General features: G+C 36.3%; 1 protein-coding gene across 4 annotated transcripts in view; it reads right to left on the bottom strand.

Annotated features, from left to right (window-relative positions):
- Nucleotides 1-14357, bottom strand: part of LOC125402932 (UDP-glucuronosyltransferase 2B17-like) — a 39553-nt gene extending 25196 nt beyond the window's left edge. Inside the window, exons 1-6 of one of the 4 annotated variants that reach the window (XM_087908914.1) lie at nt 14120-14357; nt 12845-13630; nt 11227-11375; nt 9726-9857; nt 6013-6100; nt 5319-5553 (exon numbers count right to left, since the gene is read on the bottom strand). In XM_087908914.1, the coding sequence (XP_087765040.1) occupies nt 5319-5553; nt 6013-6100; nt 9726-9857; nt 11227-11375; nt 12845-13568 (1328 nt within the window). In that variant the 5' untranslated portion in view covers nt 13569-13630; nt 14120-14357. Of the gene's footprint in view, nt 1-1731; nt 2818-5318; nt 5554-6012; nt 6101-9725; nt 9858-11226; nt 11376-12844; nt 13635-14119 lie in introns of those variants that run through there. The other 3 variants (XM_087908916.1, XM_087908913.1, XM_087908915.1) reach the window with 3 other exon arrangements.
- Nucleotides 14358-19925: the final 5568 nt, after the last annotated feature.

The raw sequence follows: 19925 nt of genomic DNA, 5'->3' as shown, positions 1-19925 counted from the left end.
GGGTTGAAGATATGTTTGTGTTTTGTTCACAAAAAGAAAATAAAACTGGATAATATGACTGCATATACAGTAAAGGGAGGGCAGATCTGATGACATTGTAGCTGCAAATGCCCCCATAGAGGAGTTGGAGAAAAGGAGTTGGAGAGGAATGCTTGATCCAGCCTTCCCTGCCCCCACAAAGAGGACTGCCAGATCACAGGACCTACTGCAGATACTCTATATTGCATGGTGACATGCTGCTCTGAGAGCGAGATGCTGCGCTTCTTCCAGACTTGGGACACACACACACACAGAGGTCCTGCTGAGATGACCTGACCATGTTGATCTAAGCTTTCCACTTAGGGAAGGAAAGACTCAAAATAAGGAATTACTAAAGCCTCTCTTCAGTTAAGAAGGGGGACAGACTAAGTGTTTAACTGCTGTTCAGAGTCTGGAACTGGTATTTGAAAACAACAATGTTATTTTGATGGGTTATTACCCATCAAAAAGATTTTATTGTCTTTTGATTAATGTGGATTTAAGAAAATTATAATGTTTAATTGTTGATTTATTATTAAATATGGTACTGACCTGTTAATGCTTAATTGTGAATTTATTGTTAATTATGGTGATGACCTGATAATATTTATAACAGTATATAAGATGTTGAGAAAAGTTGGTATTGACCAATAATGCTGAGAAATATGGTACTGACCTGATGATATTTGTAATAGTTGGTGTTGACCAATAATGCTGAAAATTATGGTACTGACCTGATTATATTTATAAATGCTTATAAGATTTTGAGGAAAGTTGGCATTGACCAATAATGCTAAAAATTGTGATGTTGATCTGATAATGTTTGTAACTGCTTATAAATGTTGAGAAGAGTTTGACACACCCTGTGAATGTTTGTGTTTAGTGCAACTGTTAAAATTTTAGATTCTGATGCAATGTAAAAGGTTTAAGTGGTGTTCTAAACTAGCTGAAGAAGCATTTTCAACTCAGGTGATTCTCTTCTATTTTAAATAAAAGATTTTAGCCTTTAGGAGCACAATTATTAATAAAGCATTATAATTTATCCTGACAAGAATGTATGGCTCTGAGACACAGAGTCCAAAGATATCTCTCTACCTTAATCTCTTTTCTTCACAGAGCTTAGCAGTCAATGATGGGTTTAAAGCTTCTTATCCCCAGATGCCTAAGACAGGAGCTTGCATAAATGAAAGCCTGTTCCAGAGACATGAAAATTTGGGGAAAAGAAGTCTTTGCCCAAGCCAGGCATGATCTTCTGCCCTGTTGCAGAAGCACAGGTTTTATTAGGCAAGAAGATGTCTCTGTCATTTCTTGAGTTTTGGGAGTTGCTTACTATGCACTTTCTGTTTACTTAGGTAATATTATATCCTTCTGGAGTCTTTGATTGAGTTGAAGAATGAATAGTTATTATTACAGTTTTCCTTAGTTATGATCCAAGATAAAGTCGATATAAATAATTTAAGTGTAATTCTTGCTTGATAACTCTTTTGTTATATGTAATTTAACTATGTTAAAGTTAAAGCCTGCTTTTCCTTTATAAACAGAAAAGAGGAAATGGTGTAGGAGTTTCTTTTGTTTATGTGTTGCTTTCATTGATTAGTCAATAAAGAAACTGCTTGGCAGAACTTAGGTAAACAGAGTAAATAGAACTGAATTCTGGGAAAAAAACAGAGTCACAGAGAGCCTCCATAGAGATGTCAAGTCAGAATCCGGAGCTAATGGGCCAATGAGTTTAATAACTTATGGAGACCTCCGTGTCATTTTCTTTAGGATTTACAGGCTGTGGGAACTGAGAAGGACAGAAACCCCAACAAGCAGGCACTCATGGTATACTCAAACAACAACATGGCCTCAAATGGGAGCCCAGACCAAGGAGGTCCACATTACCATGGACAATGACACAGACCCCTGCTACAGAAGGGTCATAAACTCCGCCATGGCCCTCTGTAGCAACACAGGCCCAAATAACACCATGGCCACTGGAGGCAGTTCAGGCCTCTCACATCAGGTCGTTCCTTGCTGCCTTCATGTCTACAGTCCCACCTCTCTTCACAGAGAACAAACAGCTCCCACTTCTCTTTCTGTCTTATCTCTCCACCACATATTTGCTCACTATAGTGACGTCTGGCCTGTCTTTGTCCCAGGCCTCTCCTTTGTTTTAATTTTTTAATTTTTCATTTTTTTTGCTTTCATTTCTTGAAAAAAAGGGTTTATTTCATCTCATATATTTCTGTCGATTACTGAGGAAAAGTAAGCCAGAGGTTAAAGGCAAGACTAGGAGGCAGATACCATGGAGGAACTCTGTTTACTAGGTTGTTCCTTATTGCTTGCTCAGCTTTTTTCTTTTCATTATGTCTTTTATTTTATGAGATTATAATATATTTGCATTACTTCTTGCTCCTCTTTCCCTCTAATGAAGATATACCTTGACAAAGTAATCAGTGAATGTCCAGAAGGCCGTTCATAAACTAGAACGATGCTGAAATGTAGTTCATGTGCCTTCTCATGAACTACCACTCTCTCTACTCTCTCTTCGTTTTCTTTCCCGTCTTTACAAACTTTCGACAAATGAATAAGAAGGATTTTATGGAAAGGAAAGCTATGGCTGTCACACAGGCCAGTAGGAATCCAATCACATCCAGAGAGTGGTACTGGTACCAGGTGAGGTTGTGTGCAAGTGGTCTCAGGTGCTTAGCCCCTTTATGGCGCATGATAAACTCAATCCAGAAGATAGCTCTGTCCAGGGGTTTCATGGGCTGGTCATGGTGAATGGTTGACAGCCACATTGCATTCTTTTTATAGCTGAAAGAAGTAAAATGGACATCAACTTACATAAAGAATGAGAAATGCACATGTATAATTTTTTGTGTATGTTTTATATTCATGACTAAAAAGACATTCAGAGGCATGTCTGAGCTCCATGAACATGCAAGATGAAGCATGTAGAGAGAAAATTGAAAAAAAGATAAAATATTCCTGAAGTAGAGGTTGAAGACAGATAAGCCTTAAATACAAAATATATTGAAATGAGATATTATTTGAATATATAAAATTTCAATTACGCATAATCAATTATCAGTAAAGCTTGTGTGCAAAGTATATACTAGCATCAGGATGTATAAGACAAATTCCTCTTAAGTCTCCATGGTGGTGCATATCTGTGATAAGTTGATAAAGATTGAAATGAGGTTTTCATGGAACATCTGTCAATGGTTAGTGGTTATAATTGCAAATGATTCCTGGTTCTTATTAGTTAGCTCTAATAGCTACTTCTCATTTCTTTCTGCATTTCTCATTAATGTTATCAAATATTTGATAAAATTGATAGGAAGGGAAATTTTCCTCTTTGTCTCTGTACTGAGATTTCTTATTAATTTCTTTACTGTTATTGTAAAGTAGAATCCCAATAAATTCTTTCTATTACTTTTAAATTTATATGTGTGAGTAAAAACGTCTGTATGTGTTTTGTGAGAGCTGCTGTAGTTAGAGTTACAGATGTTTGTAACCACCTGATGTGAGTGTTGGGAACATAACTCTGGTCCTCTGCTAGGGTGGATATCCCTTATCCACAGAGTCATCTTTCAAGCCTAATTTTTGCTATAAGTGTTGATATTCATTTTTGTTATCATTGCAATTTTGAAAATAAGAGTTGTCAAAATTTCATACTCAAATAATGTGGGTGCATTTCATTCTAATGCTGAAATAATTGTTGAATATATAAAGGAGAAGGGTAATATAGAGATATAAGTCACCAACTCTAATGTCAGTTTGATGTAGCACAAATAGCAATTATAATAAAGATAATTTCCTATCTTTTATTTGTCCAGAAAAAATGCAAAAATTTTGTATTTCTTCTTATTAAATAATCTTCGTTTTTTACTATTCATGTTTCACGTCTTTAAAATTTAGATCGCAATTTATCTGATGGGCAAATTGGGAGGGGCTGGCTCATAAGGGAAGGCAGAAGGAGGTTAATACAAAAAAATGGACAGAAAATATTAAAGTTTGTAAGGATGTCAGAAAAAGCCACAAAGAATTTTACTATTAACAATTTATCCAAATCCCCCATAACACATGCAATTCCATGTATAAATATACATATATAGTTTTAATGATCTTTGCTCATCTGGACTGATGGTGCTCGATCTAAGAGTCAAAGAGCACCTAATCTAAACCCCAACACCGGCAATGAGAAATCCTCTTTTTATGGGGTTGGCTGTGTCTCTCAAAGAGACTATCCAAACATATAGCCTATTTGTGTTCCTTATTCTCCAGAGGTAGAAGGTAAGTTTCTATTGCTGAATGAGCATTCAATTCAGAAGCAGAGCCCAGAGACCTCTGAGCTGGAACTGACTTGACAATCCTTACCCGAAAACTAAATTTTGTGATACAAAAACAGAAGAGAGGATTGAAGGATTTTAAAAGCCAGAGGAACAAGATAACTACTGTGAAGTTGCTTCTTTGCTAAGCTAAACTCATGAAGTCTCAACAATATGGATACCTAAGCAATATCTGAATAAGGATGACACTAGCCATGCTAACATGAAAAGAAATAGATCTCACTTTGGTCCTAACTCCACACAGAATTATTATTGGCATGAAGTAATGCTGAGAGTGGGAGAGAAATAGTCTTTTCCAGAAAGAGCTTTCAAATGGATTTTTATAATCAAAGAAAAATAAATGATGAGCATGTTAATTTGCTTCACTTTAATAGGTTTTCACTATGTAAATCTATTCTAAAATAAGTTGCATATTTAAATATATAACTGTACATTTACTTTCATGCTAATATCTGCTGTTTCAATGCAGAAAGTTACAACTCTCATTAAAGTTACCTACCTTTTTAAAAACATTCAGGTTTCTCTGTTGTAATATTTTCCTATGGCTTCTGGTGCAATACATCTGGCACCACCCCCAACATTTCGTTTCACTTCACTCACTATCTATTTAAGTTTTATACTATCCTTCAATTTCTGACCAATTAGTTACCTAAAAGAATTGAAAATAAAAATTATCCAGAGCTGCAGGTGTATGCCTGTTGACCAAGATGTTTGGAGGATGAAGTAGAAGGATTGCATGTTTAGGACCAGTCTGATTTACATAGGAAAGAAGCATAAGGCACAACATGGAAATAAAAAGTAATAAAAAGAAGGAAAAACCTATGACTCTAAATTTTACCCTAATTTGTCTCTGTCCCTTCCATTATTTTCGCCTTCAGGATAATTGTTGCTCCTTTGACCTTCAGTATTATTAAATGAAAAATAAATAACAATAAATACACAGTTTTAAAAGGTTATACTCACGAAGGATTATCTATGACGGCCTCCAGTGCATTGAGCAAATCTGTCCTTGACAGTGTTTTGAAATCTAAAGAAACAGCTGCTCCTTTGGCTACTATGTAGGCAATGTTATCATGTTGATCTCCAAACAAAGGAATGCCAATCATAGGGATTCCAAAATGGATTGCCTCATACATTCCATTGGCTCCACCATGGGTTATAAAGGCTTTGGTTTTTGGATGACCTAGAATAAGATGAACTCACATTGACATTAATTAGCAACCTTAGACATGAAATGAGAAATGTGTACTATCAGGAACTGAAAAAAAGATTTTCTACATGAAGATTTATTTTTAATTAATTAAATGTATTAGTTTAGTTTACATCACAACTTCTGTTTTCCCCTTCCTCATTCCAAGAAAACCTATGAGAAGATTCTTACACTCATAGCCTGTGTAAAATGTGTTCCTGTCTCAGAACAAGAAGAAAATAAATTTACAGAGAGATATTTTGCAGATTTGCTTTTGGTTTGAGACTTAGACTATGAAATACTGATTCCCAGTTGAATACATGAGGTGCATTGTAGATAAGAAAAAATGAGTATTAAAAATGACCAGCTGCATACCAGAACTTGCTATCTTAAAATAGAATACATTCACTAAGTGTGATATTAAGGATTTTGAAGTCAGTCGGGATAGATTTGTTCTGAGAGTCTTACCTAGAAGGTCGTTCTGGGGGAGCCATTTGTAGACTCTGGTATTGAGTCCTAAGGTGTTTGGTATTTTGCCATCAAATCTCCAAATAACCTGTTAAGGATTAAACAATCTTTGTTGCTGGAGCCAAATTTAGCATTACACAGACTAAGTAAGTTATATTTAGAAATACTGTAAATTCTTATGCATATATGTATGTAACTATATTAATAGAAATTACAAGATTGGGTTATTGAAAATGAAAGGACTAGGAAATGAGTTACAAGGGATTATGGAGTCAATATTCCCATGTGGACAAGGATATAAACATGACTTGGGTTTTTCATAGGAGTCAAAAATTTTATAAAATCTAGGGATCCTGTCTGGTCAGTTTCTAAAGAGAAGATATGGGCCCTTCACAAAGTCGTCAGAGAACAGTGTAGACTAGACCCATAGAAACTCTTTTTTTCCCTGGAATTATTCTGGTTTTATAATTAAAAAACAATATGGCAAATGGAGATGAATGAATGACTTATGAAATGTTATTGCCTCCATGTTATTACCTAGAGACAGTTATTGTTAAAGATTGTCCTTTAATAGTTTTGCATTTAAAAGATTGCTTTTATGTTATAAATATTCATCCTGATAATAAGGTACATTTTGACTTTTCTGTTCCTTAATTCATTCATAAAGAATCTCAGCTCTGTTATCAGTGGACTATATTATCATCAAGGCATGACAAAATCCCCTATTATGTGTCAATACTTTTCAGGAAAGTATCTGAATGAATATTGGAAAGGCATATAAAAAGAAAAAGAGTTCCCCATTCAATTTGGGGTCACTTAGGCATTGATTAGAACTATTAATAATATATTTAAGAAAGATAAGGAGGTTATTAATCATGAGGAAGAGATAGGTAATTCCTTGCATGAATACAAACTTGATGACAACTTACTAAAATTAGTAAAGGAGGCAAAAATATGAAAATTTCCAAATGAAGGCAAAATCAAATTAAATACAGTGCCACTGTCAACGATGCAGGTAATGGCTCCTCAGCTCACTTTTTGGAGTCTCCTTTAAAAATATTTCCTGTATTGTCTAAAGATGATCCTGAAGCATGGGGTAAAGAATGTGATAATCAATATAATTTAGCATTCTTTCTACTTTTTGAAGAAGATTTAAGAGAACCTGTAAAAAAGCTAACTATACAAACTAGACAATCTAGGGCATAGCAGGGAAAAGGAATTAATTTACCATTTCTGCCCTGGCATCATGAGTTGAGTTTAGTGTTTCCAGTGAAATTTTAACAAAATGAAAACCTTTATCAGGGATTAGTTATGGATAAAATGAAAGATTTTAAGAAGGCTTGAGCTTCCCATGGATCTAGTGCTTCATATAGCTATGAATCTTTTTGGTTAGAACAATAATGCTCAATGGTTGCTGTATGATTTTCATTCAGTTGCTAAAATAGTTCTTAGCCCTTTCATACTTCCTCAATTTCAAGTGTGAGTTGTAGATAAAGCCCATAAAATGTTAAAGAGCTAGGACTGAAGGGTAATCCTAAATGTCATATATGAAATGCTCACAGGGAGTGGTAGATGAATGTCAACAGATTATCAGCTGCATTATATGCTTTGGCAGTTCTCCCACACATTAGGGATGTGACAATAGATGTATTAAAACTGATGTGGAATTTTAATTCATGTATAGTTAGATAAAAAAAATAGACAAAGTCCCTCTCAGCCTTATGCTGATTTTATAGAGAGACTCAAAGATGCTATTAAAAGTCAAGCAAAAGGGGAACAAATTTGAGAGATATTATTAAAACATTTAACTTTTGATGATGATGATGAAGATCACCAAGGATTAATCAAGCCTAAAAGAGAGATAGAACATGTTATGGATTTTCTTAAGTTTGATTAGAAATGTAGGGATCTACAAACAAAGCAAAATTAACTCTGGTATAGAAATCTACGCTGTACAAAAATAAATGTTGGCAAAGTGGCCACTTGAATAAGCAATGGAAATTGCCCCTATAATTCAAAGTTGGGAATCAGTGAGTTCCAGGTTTATGCCCTATATGCAAGGAAGGAAAACATTGGGTTAAGAAATGTTGAACTAAATATGATAAGGATGGCAATACATTGCCTGGCAACATAACAATACCAGTCAACAATAGGGAAACAGGTTGAAGGGTCCTGTAAAGGCCCCACAATATTAGAGGCTTTGAATGCGAAATAACAACGTTGATGCCAGACTTCAGATTGTAATCAACCTAGTCTTTTGTTACAAGATGTTATTCAAAGAAGTGCTGCTATTGATAGACCTTGCCCTAAATTATTGCTGTTTCCTCTCTTCAGTGTCCTTTTAAGCTGCACACAGAATATTGGGTACCTGAAAAAGTTGGACTTTTATTGGGTTGCAGTAGTTTATCCTTGAAGGCAATCATAGTTCACACAGGAGTTATAAACAACTTGGGAGGGCTTAGATTTGTTAGGTTCAAACCTAGGACAAATAGCTGAGTGCTTATTTAATATAATAAAAAGCCCTGTGGGGCAAAAAACATTTTTGCCCAAAGGTACACAGAGGACAGTTTAAACATTAACTGGATAACAGCAGCAAACAGTAGTGGTTACCCTGAAATAGACCCACTTCTATTAACTAAATTTGGAAGAAAGGCAAAAACACATTCAAAAAGAAAATAGGATATAAAGATGAATTTAAAACAGTTTTCTATCCTTCCATAGTAATGTATAAATAAGATTCGAAGATCCATACATTTATGTAAGTCTCTTTAAAACTGATTGTTTGTTAGGAGTAATAAAGCACAACAAGAATAAAATCCATAAAATTAATGACATTGGGTCCTCTCTGATTAAATTTAAATGTTTATGAAATTAATGTAGGTGATTGAAGAGGTGTTCCACTACAAAACTTAAAATTGTTCATAAATAATCGAATTTAATATGTAGAAAAATTACTTTGTAGTATGCTTTATGAAGTGAGTCATCAGACACTACTTTTTTCCTTTGGTTCCTTTGGATCCTTTCTTATTTTTCTATTTCCTCTATGAATGGTAGGACTTTCACTCTGACTTGTTACAAGGCAGAGTTGTGAATTTCATCTTTTATGATACAGAGATCCCTGTGAGGGAAACACCCATCTCTACCTTTCCCTTACATGTTTCTTCTGCAAATATTGGCAGGCCAGTCCAGAGCATATGGTTTTTTCCTTTTAAAGCTTTTTCACTCACTTAGCCAAAGGTGTACCTTGACTGAGAATTAGTGAGCCTCAGACTCCCTTCCTTTAAATGACCCTCTCAACTGCACTCTGAACAGGTCTATTCCAAAATTACAATGCAGGGTCTTGGTACATTTCAAACCTTTTCAACGCCTGCTTACTGTTATTCTGATAGAAAAACTAAATAGAGATTAACTCCCACTCTGAAGAACTTGGCTGTGTCTACACATTCTTGACAGCAACATCATCATAATGCCAGCATTTTAGAGCCTACCCATAGTGACCACAGTGTTTATATTCAAGTCACTCTCAGTGAAGAACACCTTCTGCAGTATCGAAACATCTGTTGTGAATATCTGTTTCTAAAATCTGTTTAAATAAGGGAAATTAGAGCTTCCTTAAAACTCTACCTTTCACACAACTATTTCTATAAGCAGACCTTTCAAGGACATTCACAGACTTAGTATAGAGTCACCTCCCATGGAATGCTTTCCCTCACCTTTTGTGGAATCTGGGCAAGGGCCCATGCGATTGCATTGGCTTTTTCTTCTGACATGTTGCTGACCATTGACCCCAGAGAAAACACCACGACACCATGCTCTCCAGAGCTCTGGACAAAATCTTCCATTTCCTGTGAAGAGAATTTGCTTCAGAACAAAATCAGTTGTAGAAAAATCACATATGAAAATTTTATAAAAAACTCTATGAAGATAAAAATAGTAGTATTCCTAGGAATATTTATAATAGTGGTGTTAAAACACACAGAAGACAAAACCGTTAATGTCAAAGACATTGAACTTAGCAGGCATCTATACAAACTATACTCACACTTTGTCCAACAAACATTCTAAATATTTTCCTCTGGCAAAATTAAAACCTCAGAGTGCAAGCATATTCTATGAAGTATATATAAAATTGTTGCTTAATTTACATGCTTTTATCTTATAAAAAGGGTGATATCTTTTTCTTTAGCTATTTTAATTTTCTCCTATAATGGTTGATATAATATTATTAACTAGTGTTTGATGAAATATTATTTATGTTGCAGAATGTACATATATCATAGTTAACACAAACTTCCTACTATGATTAATTAAATATTTTTGTTCATTGTGAAATAATCATAACTACATGATAAACATATGCCAGATAAATTTTCTGGTACTGAGTATGAATAGGACATTTTCAGAGCTGACATCTACTATTTAATGGTTGGAGAGAAACTACGTCTATGCTGTTTGTCCAGATATCAAACAATTACTCGAATAATTATTCATCATAGCTTTTTTGGTGATGAGAAATCATATGATTGATGAGTTTAACTGACTAAATTTCTCTGTCTTTTCTGCACATGTTTATATATGTGTGTGAACATAAGTGTGTGCTTGTTTGTGTGCTTATGTGTGTGTGCACATGTGTGTGTGTAAGTGTGTGTGTGTGTATGTGTGTTTATTTGAAGTTCCCTGCCTTTGTTTAGCACATAGATGCCAAAAGTTAAAGTCTGATGTCTTCCTCTATCAGTCTTTAACATAGTTTTTGAGATTGTCTCACATTGAACACAAATCCCAGCATTTTTAATGAATTAGTGGCCAGCAAGCTCCCAGTATCAATCTGCTTCTGCAACCTCCGTGCTAATAGTACTGTGCTGGGACACTAAACTTTTTACCTGGGTGTTGGGATTCAAAGTTACCCAATGGTTAACAACTCAAGTACCCTGGCTGACTTAATTTAATTCACTGATGTGAATGTGTTCCCAGTCTATGACATTCTTTCCTGAGTTTATCAAACTCCTACTTAGCAGGGTGCTTAAGTTCACACACACACACACACACACACACACACACACACACACACACACACACACACACACACACATATATATATATATATATATATATATATATATATATATATATATATGAAAAGTCTAATGAAAGCTGTAAAGTCACTTCCACCAGAAAGGACATCAAATAAAAAAGAAATCTAAAGAATGTATTTACCTTCGGCAAGGGTTTGGCAGGTTTGCAGTGGAGACCTCCAACATAGTCAGCATTTGGTAAGGTTGGGCGAGGAAACTCCAAATCCCAGTAGGATCTAATGAGCCACATTTCTGCTTTGCCTATTGTCTCAGTTAAGGTAGTGGGCCTACCTAGAAGGAGGAAATGAATAATTGAGAAACAGAAAAGTTGGCAGGATTTTCAATTGAATAAAAAACACATATTCTTAAAATAATGGAAGATATACATTTGATGTAGTACATGTGTATTTTAAAACCAATGTTTATTCATATGTAACATAATTCACATGTGTAATTGATATGTGGCTCACATAATATGCACAAATGTCAGCTTGGGTTTATTTTAAAAGGAACCATAAGAATTGCATCATGTTTCCACAGTGATTTGAAATAATAGGTATTGAAATAATCCACTAAGCCACCATATGAATGAGCACACATTTTACTCCTCTCTTCATCTTTAAAAGGAACAATGCAAATATAAACACATATTCCAGGTCCAAAAGTCACATCATGCCATGTACCATGGCCAAACTTCCCCAGGGTTCCTGTAGTGTGTATCTAGTCCTTCAACCTTGTTTTGCTAAAGGAGCTGTAAAGTTTATGAATGGCTGAATTTCTGGTTAGTGCTTCGACCTTTGTTTCATATTAAGACTTTTAATAGTACTTATCCTAGGAAACCAAACATAATATTTTCAGAAATTGTAAGAATAGAAATTTTGGACAACTTAACTATGGCACATTTTGAGAGCAAGAGAGAGGAAAAAAATGACTGCAAAAGAATACAGACTGGGTACATGAGTATCCATGTTTCTATAGTGCTTAAACAATGAATGTTAGAAAAGTACACAGTAAAGGAATATCATATTGGTAGAAACTTCAGTTCCATTTTTAAGCCTGTGAAGTTGCTTAGTATCTTTAAAGAGTAAGGAAATTTTTTAGGAAATACAGAGAAAATTTCTTATAATTTATATTTCTATATATGTGTATGTGTGTCTGTTTATGCTAAGTTTATTCAGGTGCCTATAGATACCATAAAAGGTCAGCAGGGTCCCCTGAAACTAAAGTTAAAGGCAATTTTGAGTCACTGGCCCTGGATGGGTACTAGGAACAAAACTCAGGTGCTCAAAATGAACAGAAAACACTCTAAATATTGTGTTCATGTTTTCAGACCCATATTCTTAATTTTAAGTTAAGACAGTTGCCTATGCAAGAAAAAACAATTTCTTCAATGTTATATACATAGTGAAACTGTAAAATAATTCATTCTTTATTCTACATTAATCATAAATTATTTAACTAGCAAGTGACTTATTAAAATGTATTAATAATTATGGCAAAATGAATAATGGATAGCTTAGGGAAAGTCTACTTGCATCTCTTTCCAGGTGTACTACTATCCAGAATGTTATGTATCAGGACTGATACCAGCTTCTCTTTGATCAATAATATAAGTTTTATGGTGAGTTCGGTAGCTAATATCATATTACATTTGATCACCTATAAACGGCAAGTTTTCTTTGCATTTCATGCACATGAATATAGATTTAAATACTTGTGAAGTTTAGGTCACTGAGCTACTGATAAGACACATAACTTACCCAATGTTTCACTGTAAAACTGACTCCATTTCTTCTCATTAAATGTCTGGAACCAAAAGTCAAAATAAAACACACATATCATATTTTTTACCCTCTCCATGAATGTCATTTGACCACCTAGTCCTGACAAAATTATAGGTACATAAGAGGGAGGGAAAAGAAATCTTCCACTGTACTTTTCCATTGTATAGCCAGTAGAGAAGCGAAGACTGTACAAAAAAGGAATCTGGAGAAGTTCAGCTATCAGCTCCCCACAGGGAGCAATGGCATCTGAGACAAGGATATCAAACTTGGATCTCTGTAGTTTTGTCATAAGTTGTTTATTTGAAACTGTGTCTTTGCAAAGCCTTAGATAGCTATTAGAATATTCCTCAAACATGTTTTGTAGCATAGAAGAGAGTGATAAACACATATATCTTGGTGTCTTATAAGTCCATACATCCACAAGTGTTGTGAGAACCTTGTCCAGATCATCTTTACTGATAGATACAGGAAAACTCTCAAACTTCAGGCCAGGTGATTTTCTGGGATCAAGAAAGATGGAAGCTGAAGGTCTCAGAACTGTCACTTCATGACCCCTCTGTACAAGTTCATCCAGTATTGTCTTTAGATTCATCCAGTGACTGTATTCCATTGGCCATACCAATATCTTCCCACAGTTCCCAGATTTGAAGTAGCAACTCATCTGCAGGAGCAGCAGAACAGACATCCACTTCACAGTCATCTTGGGAAATCAAAGACCTCTGTTCACACTGTGTTTCCCTCTGTTATTGCTTAACCATAAATCTAAGAAGAAAAAGCCTTGAGTTGAAATATAACCTGTGTTGATAAGAGCAAACATACTAAATGACCACATTGAACTTCTGAGCTGAATGGAGACAGTAAAAGCAAATATTAATTCGTCATATTTGCATGTCAGTGTTTGATGTTTTTGTAATGAAGCAAATTCAGGAGTCAATGACCAAAATTACAAAATGTTACATAACTCTTCTATTTCAAAGATATTTGAATAATAGCAAGAACTTTGATTACCAAGAGGTTAGTCTGAAATTTCTTCTCAACAGAGAACCCAAGATATAGTAATAGCACAGCTTATAAATATTTTCTTGATATCATTTTAAAATTTTTTATAAGAATGCTGATTAACATATTCACCTACATAAAATTTCTAAAATATTGTGGCAGTGCAACTAAATAATTCTACTGAGAGAAGCTTGGGATGCAGATAGGCATGCTGTAGGAATTACTCTGGCCAGTAGCCTTTAAGTTACTCACCCACATGGATGTGGCCTCTTATACTTATGTCAATGTAAAGCATGCATCTGGCCTCTTTTCTGGCTGCAGGATTCGGTTGCTTTCCCTGTTTCAACAGAGGATTGTGCTCCATAATCCATGTGGCTCCGACACGAATATCTATTTTTTCTAACTGGTCTGGTACGGAGACGCAAGGAATAACCAGACATAGCTTACATCATTATTACGGAAGAGGGCATCTCAGGCTTCTTCCTTCTGAAGCTCTCTCCTGAAGATCTTCCCTGAGGATCCCTCGTGATTATTTTCCAAACATCTTTTATAGCAATACATAAACTGGGCAGGAAAATGCATCATCATTCTGTCACCTAGGCAACCAGGTGAATGGCCTTTTGTCATGTCTGCATCTACCTTTCTGCTGAGTATGCTAGCTGTCAGGTAGGCTTGAATTAGCATCTCTATAAGGCATCCTCTAAATTACAAAGAAAGGGAGCAGCCAACATCCTGACCTTTGTCAAGCAGAGACACGTTGTCTGCAGGGCTACATGATCATTTCTGATCTGCCCAATGGCTTCAGAGCCTGGCTGTTACACCATAAAGATATATGGGCCTACAGTGACTCTGCCCCTAATTAAATAACCATCTGTTATACTCAATTCTGAGTTAGTGTCGGATTTCTTTTAAGCATCCTTCTTTATCTAATGCCCCATGCAGATTTGGACTCCACACCTACCAGGTGGACAGCCTAAAGGCCTAACTAGTTCACAGCCCAGAAAGTCTCCCAACCCTGCCTGCTTGGCTTTCTTTTACCTAAGCAGTTTTTTGTAAAACACCACAGCAGAGCTAACTGGATGTGGTGATGTGGAAATTTCCAAGCTTGCAAACATCCCCTCGCCCACTGCTGCATTCCTAGCCATGTGTTGACTTGTGCAGTTTCCAGTTTGTGCCTGTGAGTTCTGGGCTTCTTTATTTTTTTAATTATATTTTTTTTTGGTTTATTATATCGGGCTTTTAACTAACTAGCTTTTACAGCAAAATTTAACCCAGAATTCCTGTAATTATTTAGACACATAGTTTGTATTGTTCTTTTTAAAAATAATATGATGTTGGGATGGCCCAGGCAGCCTGCAAGCCAGGCAGAAGCTGCCGCCAGAGCAGTACAGGGTCCCCTGGTGAGCGGCAGAGTCAGGCAGCTGGATGCGGTGGACGACAGAGTAAATGGACATAAGGCTATACATAAAGCTAGATATTTATTACTTAAAGAAAGGGAGACATAGACAAACATAGAGAGAACAAAGACACACGTACACACGACATGAAACAGACACACACACACACACACACACACACGAGAGAGAAGATGACGGCGGGGGGAGGTCAGAAGTGGCTGGGGTGGGTGTGGTTAGTTCTTAAAGTGTCCCAAAGGAATAACATTCCCAGATCCTTTTTATAATAAAAAGTAGAAGGTTAGACATTACAGTTTGAAGGAATTGGGGCGACAAATTCTCAAGGCTGCTTCCGGCTGATTTGTGGGTGTCATCTTTGGGGCGTGTGAAGGATCCGAGAGAAGGCTGGGAGCTGGTCACATCTTGGCATAGTTGGTCTCTGCTCCCGACAGGACAGGTGTCTGTGGCATGGAAATGTCTAGTGTCCTTTGTACCTGGTTAGGGTGTTGGCAGAACTGAGGGCAAAGTTAAATTGAGAAAAAATTTTTAGGACCAGGGAATTGAGGGGTTTGTATCTGACCTGTTTATGATGGGTTTTTTAATTTGGCTCCCTGGAACTTATAAGAAAAATAGAAGTTTTAGACATATATATTGTATTAAGAACTCCTTGGGTTTGTAAAAACAGAAATTATAATGAAAAGTATTTTTATTTGGTGAGACAACCTGGCAAAACCTCCTAGCTATCAGACTGTCAGAGATCTTTGAGAAGGATAAGATTTTACTTGAGTTACTGATTAAAAAATGACAGAGAACTTACTTGGTTGGCACCCAGAGCTACTCTTTGGTCCTCCCTGGTCGCTGAAGGTTGCATTTGACCTTTGTTGTTTAATGTAGAGCCTGCCAGGCTTTTGAAGACCCTGTGGACTAAGAAATCTTTAGGAAGACAGGCCTGCCTTGACCCTGGGCAGCTATACTGTCGATTCCAGTGATTTTGTCCACGTTTGGAGGTCTCCAGTTTAGGTGATAGGCAGTTTTTTGCCCAATGGTCAGCGCTTGGCAGTCGAAGCAAACTGCAGATGGACGTTGGTCTTCTGTCTTCTCGGAGGAAACAGAGTGCTTGCTAGGAGCCAACCTGTCTCTTTTTGTTATGAAAAGTTTTTTAAATAATTAAACATTTAAATATCGCATTTCTCAGATCTCTGAGCAGTTGAGGGCTGATTATTAGGTATAGCTGCAGTATAGAATCTGTCTGGAAGGTTGGGTCTGAGTTTGTATTGACTCTTAATAGATAAGATCCACATTTGTAAAAAGACAGACAGAAAGAAAAAAAACTGTAACATTAAGATTAGTGGCAGAACTGACAATGGTAGAAAACAGCTTAAAAGTACATACTAGTTTATGATTTTGTAGTCTGAAACGAGATGAAGTGAACAATTATTTTACATAGAAAGATTGAACAGGAATTAGGCAAAGTGTATGTTTCTGATGGGCCCTATCAGAAAGCACATCACTATTCAAAACACCTGTAATCAGAGTTAATGAGAACACCAAGGAGGGGGAGAGGAAAGACAGTACATTCATAGGAATGAGAGAGCTTGGTCGCGTGATCTGGCACTCACTGAATCTAGCGATAAAGTCACCTGACCCCAATGAACAAGGTGGCGGCCACGTGTTGTGGCTTGAATGGAAAGCCACGGGAAAGGTAAAGCTGGAACCCTGGCCCTTGGCAGGTGAATCTCTTGAGTCCCGGCACCAAATATTGTTCTTTTTAAAAATAATATGATGTTGGGATGGCCCGGGCGGCCTACAAGTTAGACAGAAGCTTCCGCCAGAGCAGTACAGGGTCCCCTGGTGAGTGGCAGAGTCAGGCGGCTGGATGCGGTGGATGGCAGAGTAAATGGAAATAAGGCTATACATAAAGCTAGACATTTAATACTTAAAGAAAGGGAGACATAGACAAACATAGAGAGAACAAAGACACACGTACACATGACACAAAACAAACATGCACTCACACGCACACACACACACACACATGAGAGAGAAGAAGGCAGCGGGGGGGGGGGGAGGTCAGAAGTGGCTGGGGTGGGCATGGTTAGTTCTTAAAGTGTCCCAAAGGAATAACAGTTTAGTATCTTCTTACAATAAGACATTATCTTCTAGTTTCCTCTGCATTAGGCTGGTGGCTCTATCTCTGCCTTAGATCTTCCAAGAATGCTCTTAGTCTGGTTGCCCTACTTATACTTTCGCCCCAGCTAGTGGCATATCAGCATTTTATTTATTTATTTATTAAAAATTTCCACCTCTTCCCCTCCTCCCATTTCCCTCTCACTCCCCCTCCCCCTCCCTCTCCAGTCCTAAGAGAAGACAGAGTTCTGGGCTTCTTGCTTTCTATATAAAATTGATTTAATTACTTTTAATCTCTCATGCAAAGCGTATTTCTCAGTATTTAACCAGTACCAACATGAGAAACTTAAGCCACTCTGGTAACATGACTGCTAGTCATGACTCTGCAACCATGATACCTACTGGACAATAAAGATCATTAACATCAAAACTCAAAAGATACCTAAAAAAATTAATACTACTTGAGACTTCCCAAGATCAAATTCTTGGCAAGGGCACTTATGCTGACCCACAGGTTCAAGCTCTTTATGAAGAACAAATCTTGTCCCTATGCCACAAAGCAGCCTTAAATGCTTGGCACAGGATTCAAGAATGAGGAAAATGAATTGAACCATGTACCAGGATTAAACAAGGCCACAAAGAATACTTTAGTGACTTTTGACAAAGATTAACTAAGGCTGTAGAAACAGAAGTAACAGACCCACATGCTGGATGAATACTTATTGAATCTCTGGCTTTTGAAAATGCAAACTTGGAATTGAGAAATTTGACTAAATACTCAATCTTGGGTAGGAGCAGCAATTTCCAAAGAAATGAGGAGACATCAAAATGCCAAATGTTCTAATTGTGGTAAAATAGGACATCTGATAAGGGATTGTAAATGAGGAATTCCTAGGAATAATATCTCCTTTGGGAATGGAGAGAATAGGAGGACTCAGACTTCAGGTATATGTAAAACATGTGGCAAAGACCAACATTAGATCAATGAATACAGATCAACAAAAGATAGACAAGGCAACCTGATACCATTAGGAAATTCCTTGGGGAGGCCTCTCAGAAGTACCCAAGTCAAAAGAAGTCCAATTAGTCCCAGTCACTGTGGAGGACATGTCTCACCAAGAAAACTAAAAAATCTAGAGCCTTTTGTAAAAAACAAAAAAAAAAAAAACAAAAAAACAAAAAGAAAACATACTGGCTGGATGATGGAATAAACATGGAGGATAAATCAAAAGTTTCAATAAGAAATAGAAATGTATAATTTGGCAGAGTTCTATAAATGATCAAAAACCAAAGCTAAGGGTATGTATTAATGGCATTGCAATTGTGGGTTTGATAGACATGGTACAGATATGAGTATCATTACTCCAGAATCTTGGCATCCAAATTGGCCTCTTCATGAGGAAGATGTTCAATTACTAAAAATTGGAAATCTATCTCAAGTGAAGCAAAGCATGAGATGGGTTAAATGCATAGGGTCTGAAGGACTGAGAGGAAAGCTGAGGCCATATGCGGCTAATAATGCAGTGAATGTATGGAGTAGTGACCTGCTGCAGCAGTGGAATACCCAGGATAACATTCCTGCAGTCCCAGAAACTCATGATATTATAAGGATATTACAAGGTACTATACACAAAGGTCACCAACCACTCAGGCTATACAAGAACACAGAGCAATTAATAAACCTTTAGAGATACCAAACTCCCTTCCTTTAAAATGGTTAACTGAGAAACCAGTATGGATTAAACAGTGACCGTTAATAGAAGACAAACTTCAGGCTTTAGAATAGCTGGTACAGAAGCAACTAGATGCTCACCATATTGAAGAATCAACCAGTCCTTGGAATTCTTCTGTATTTGATGTTAAAAAGAAATCTGGTAAATAGGAACTGATGACAAATCTAAGAGCTGTCAATAAGGTAATTCAACCTATGGGCCCTCTACAATCTTGAATTCCTCTGCTTTCTCTATTACACAAAGGATGGCATCTTATTGCTATTGATTTAAAAGATTGTTTCTTTACTATACTTTCACAAGAAAAGGACAGAGAAAAATTTGCCTTCACAGTGCCTACTTATAATAATTCTCAACCTACCAGGAGATATCAATGGACTGACCTACTAATGCTCAATAGCCCCACCCTATGCCAATATTTGATATTAAATTAGAAATAATTTGTTAAAATTTCCTAAATCTATAATTTACCATTACATGGATGACATTTTGCTATCTGATTCAAACATAGATAGTTAAGAAAGAATGTTTGAAGAAGTAAAGAAAGTTTTACCAAAATTGGAATTACAAATTGCTCCTGAAAAATTAGAGGGAGAAGATTCTGTCAATTACCTAGTTTATAAAATAGGTTTGCAAAAAAATGAGAACACAAAAGGCACAAAATAGGAGACATCCATTGCGGACTCTTAACGACTTTCAAAGATTGTTAAGAGACATTTCCAGTCTATGAAATGGGATAACACCTGATCTAATAGTTCATTTAAACAAAACCTTAGGTTGTGACAAAGACTTAAATAGTTCCAGAGA

Source organism: Myodes glareolus, chromosome 8 (genome assembly GCF_982192425.1).
Source record: "Myodes glareolus chromosome 8, mMyoGla1.1, whole genome shotgun sequence".
Taxonomy (NCBI): Eukaryota; Metazoa; Chordata; class Mammalia; order Rodentia; family Cricetidae; genus Myodes; species Myodes glareolus.
This window is presented reverse-complemented; position numbering and strand designations above follow the sequence as displayed.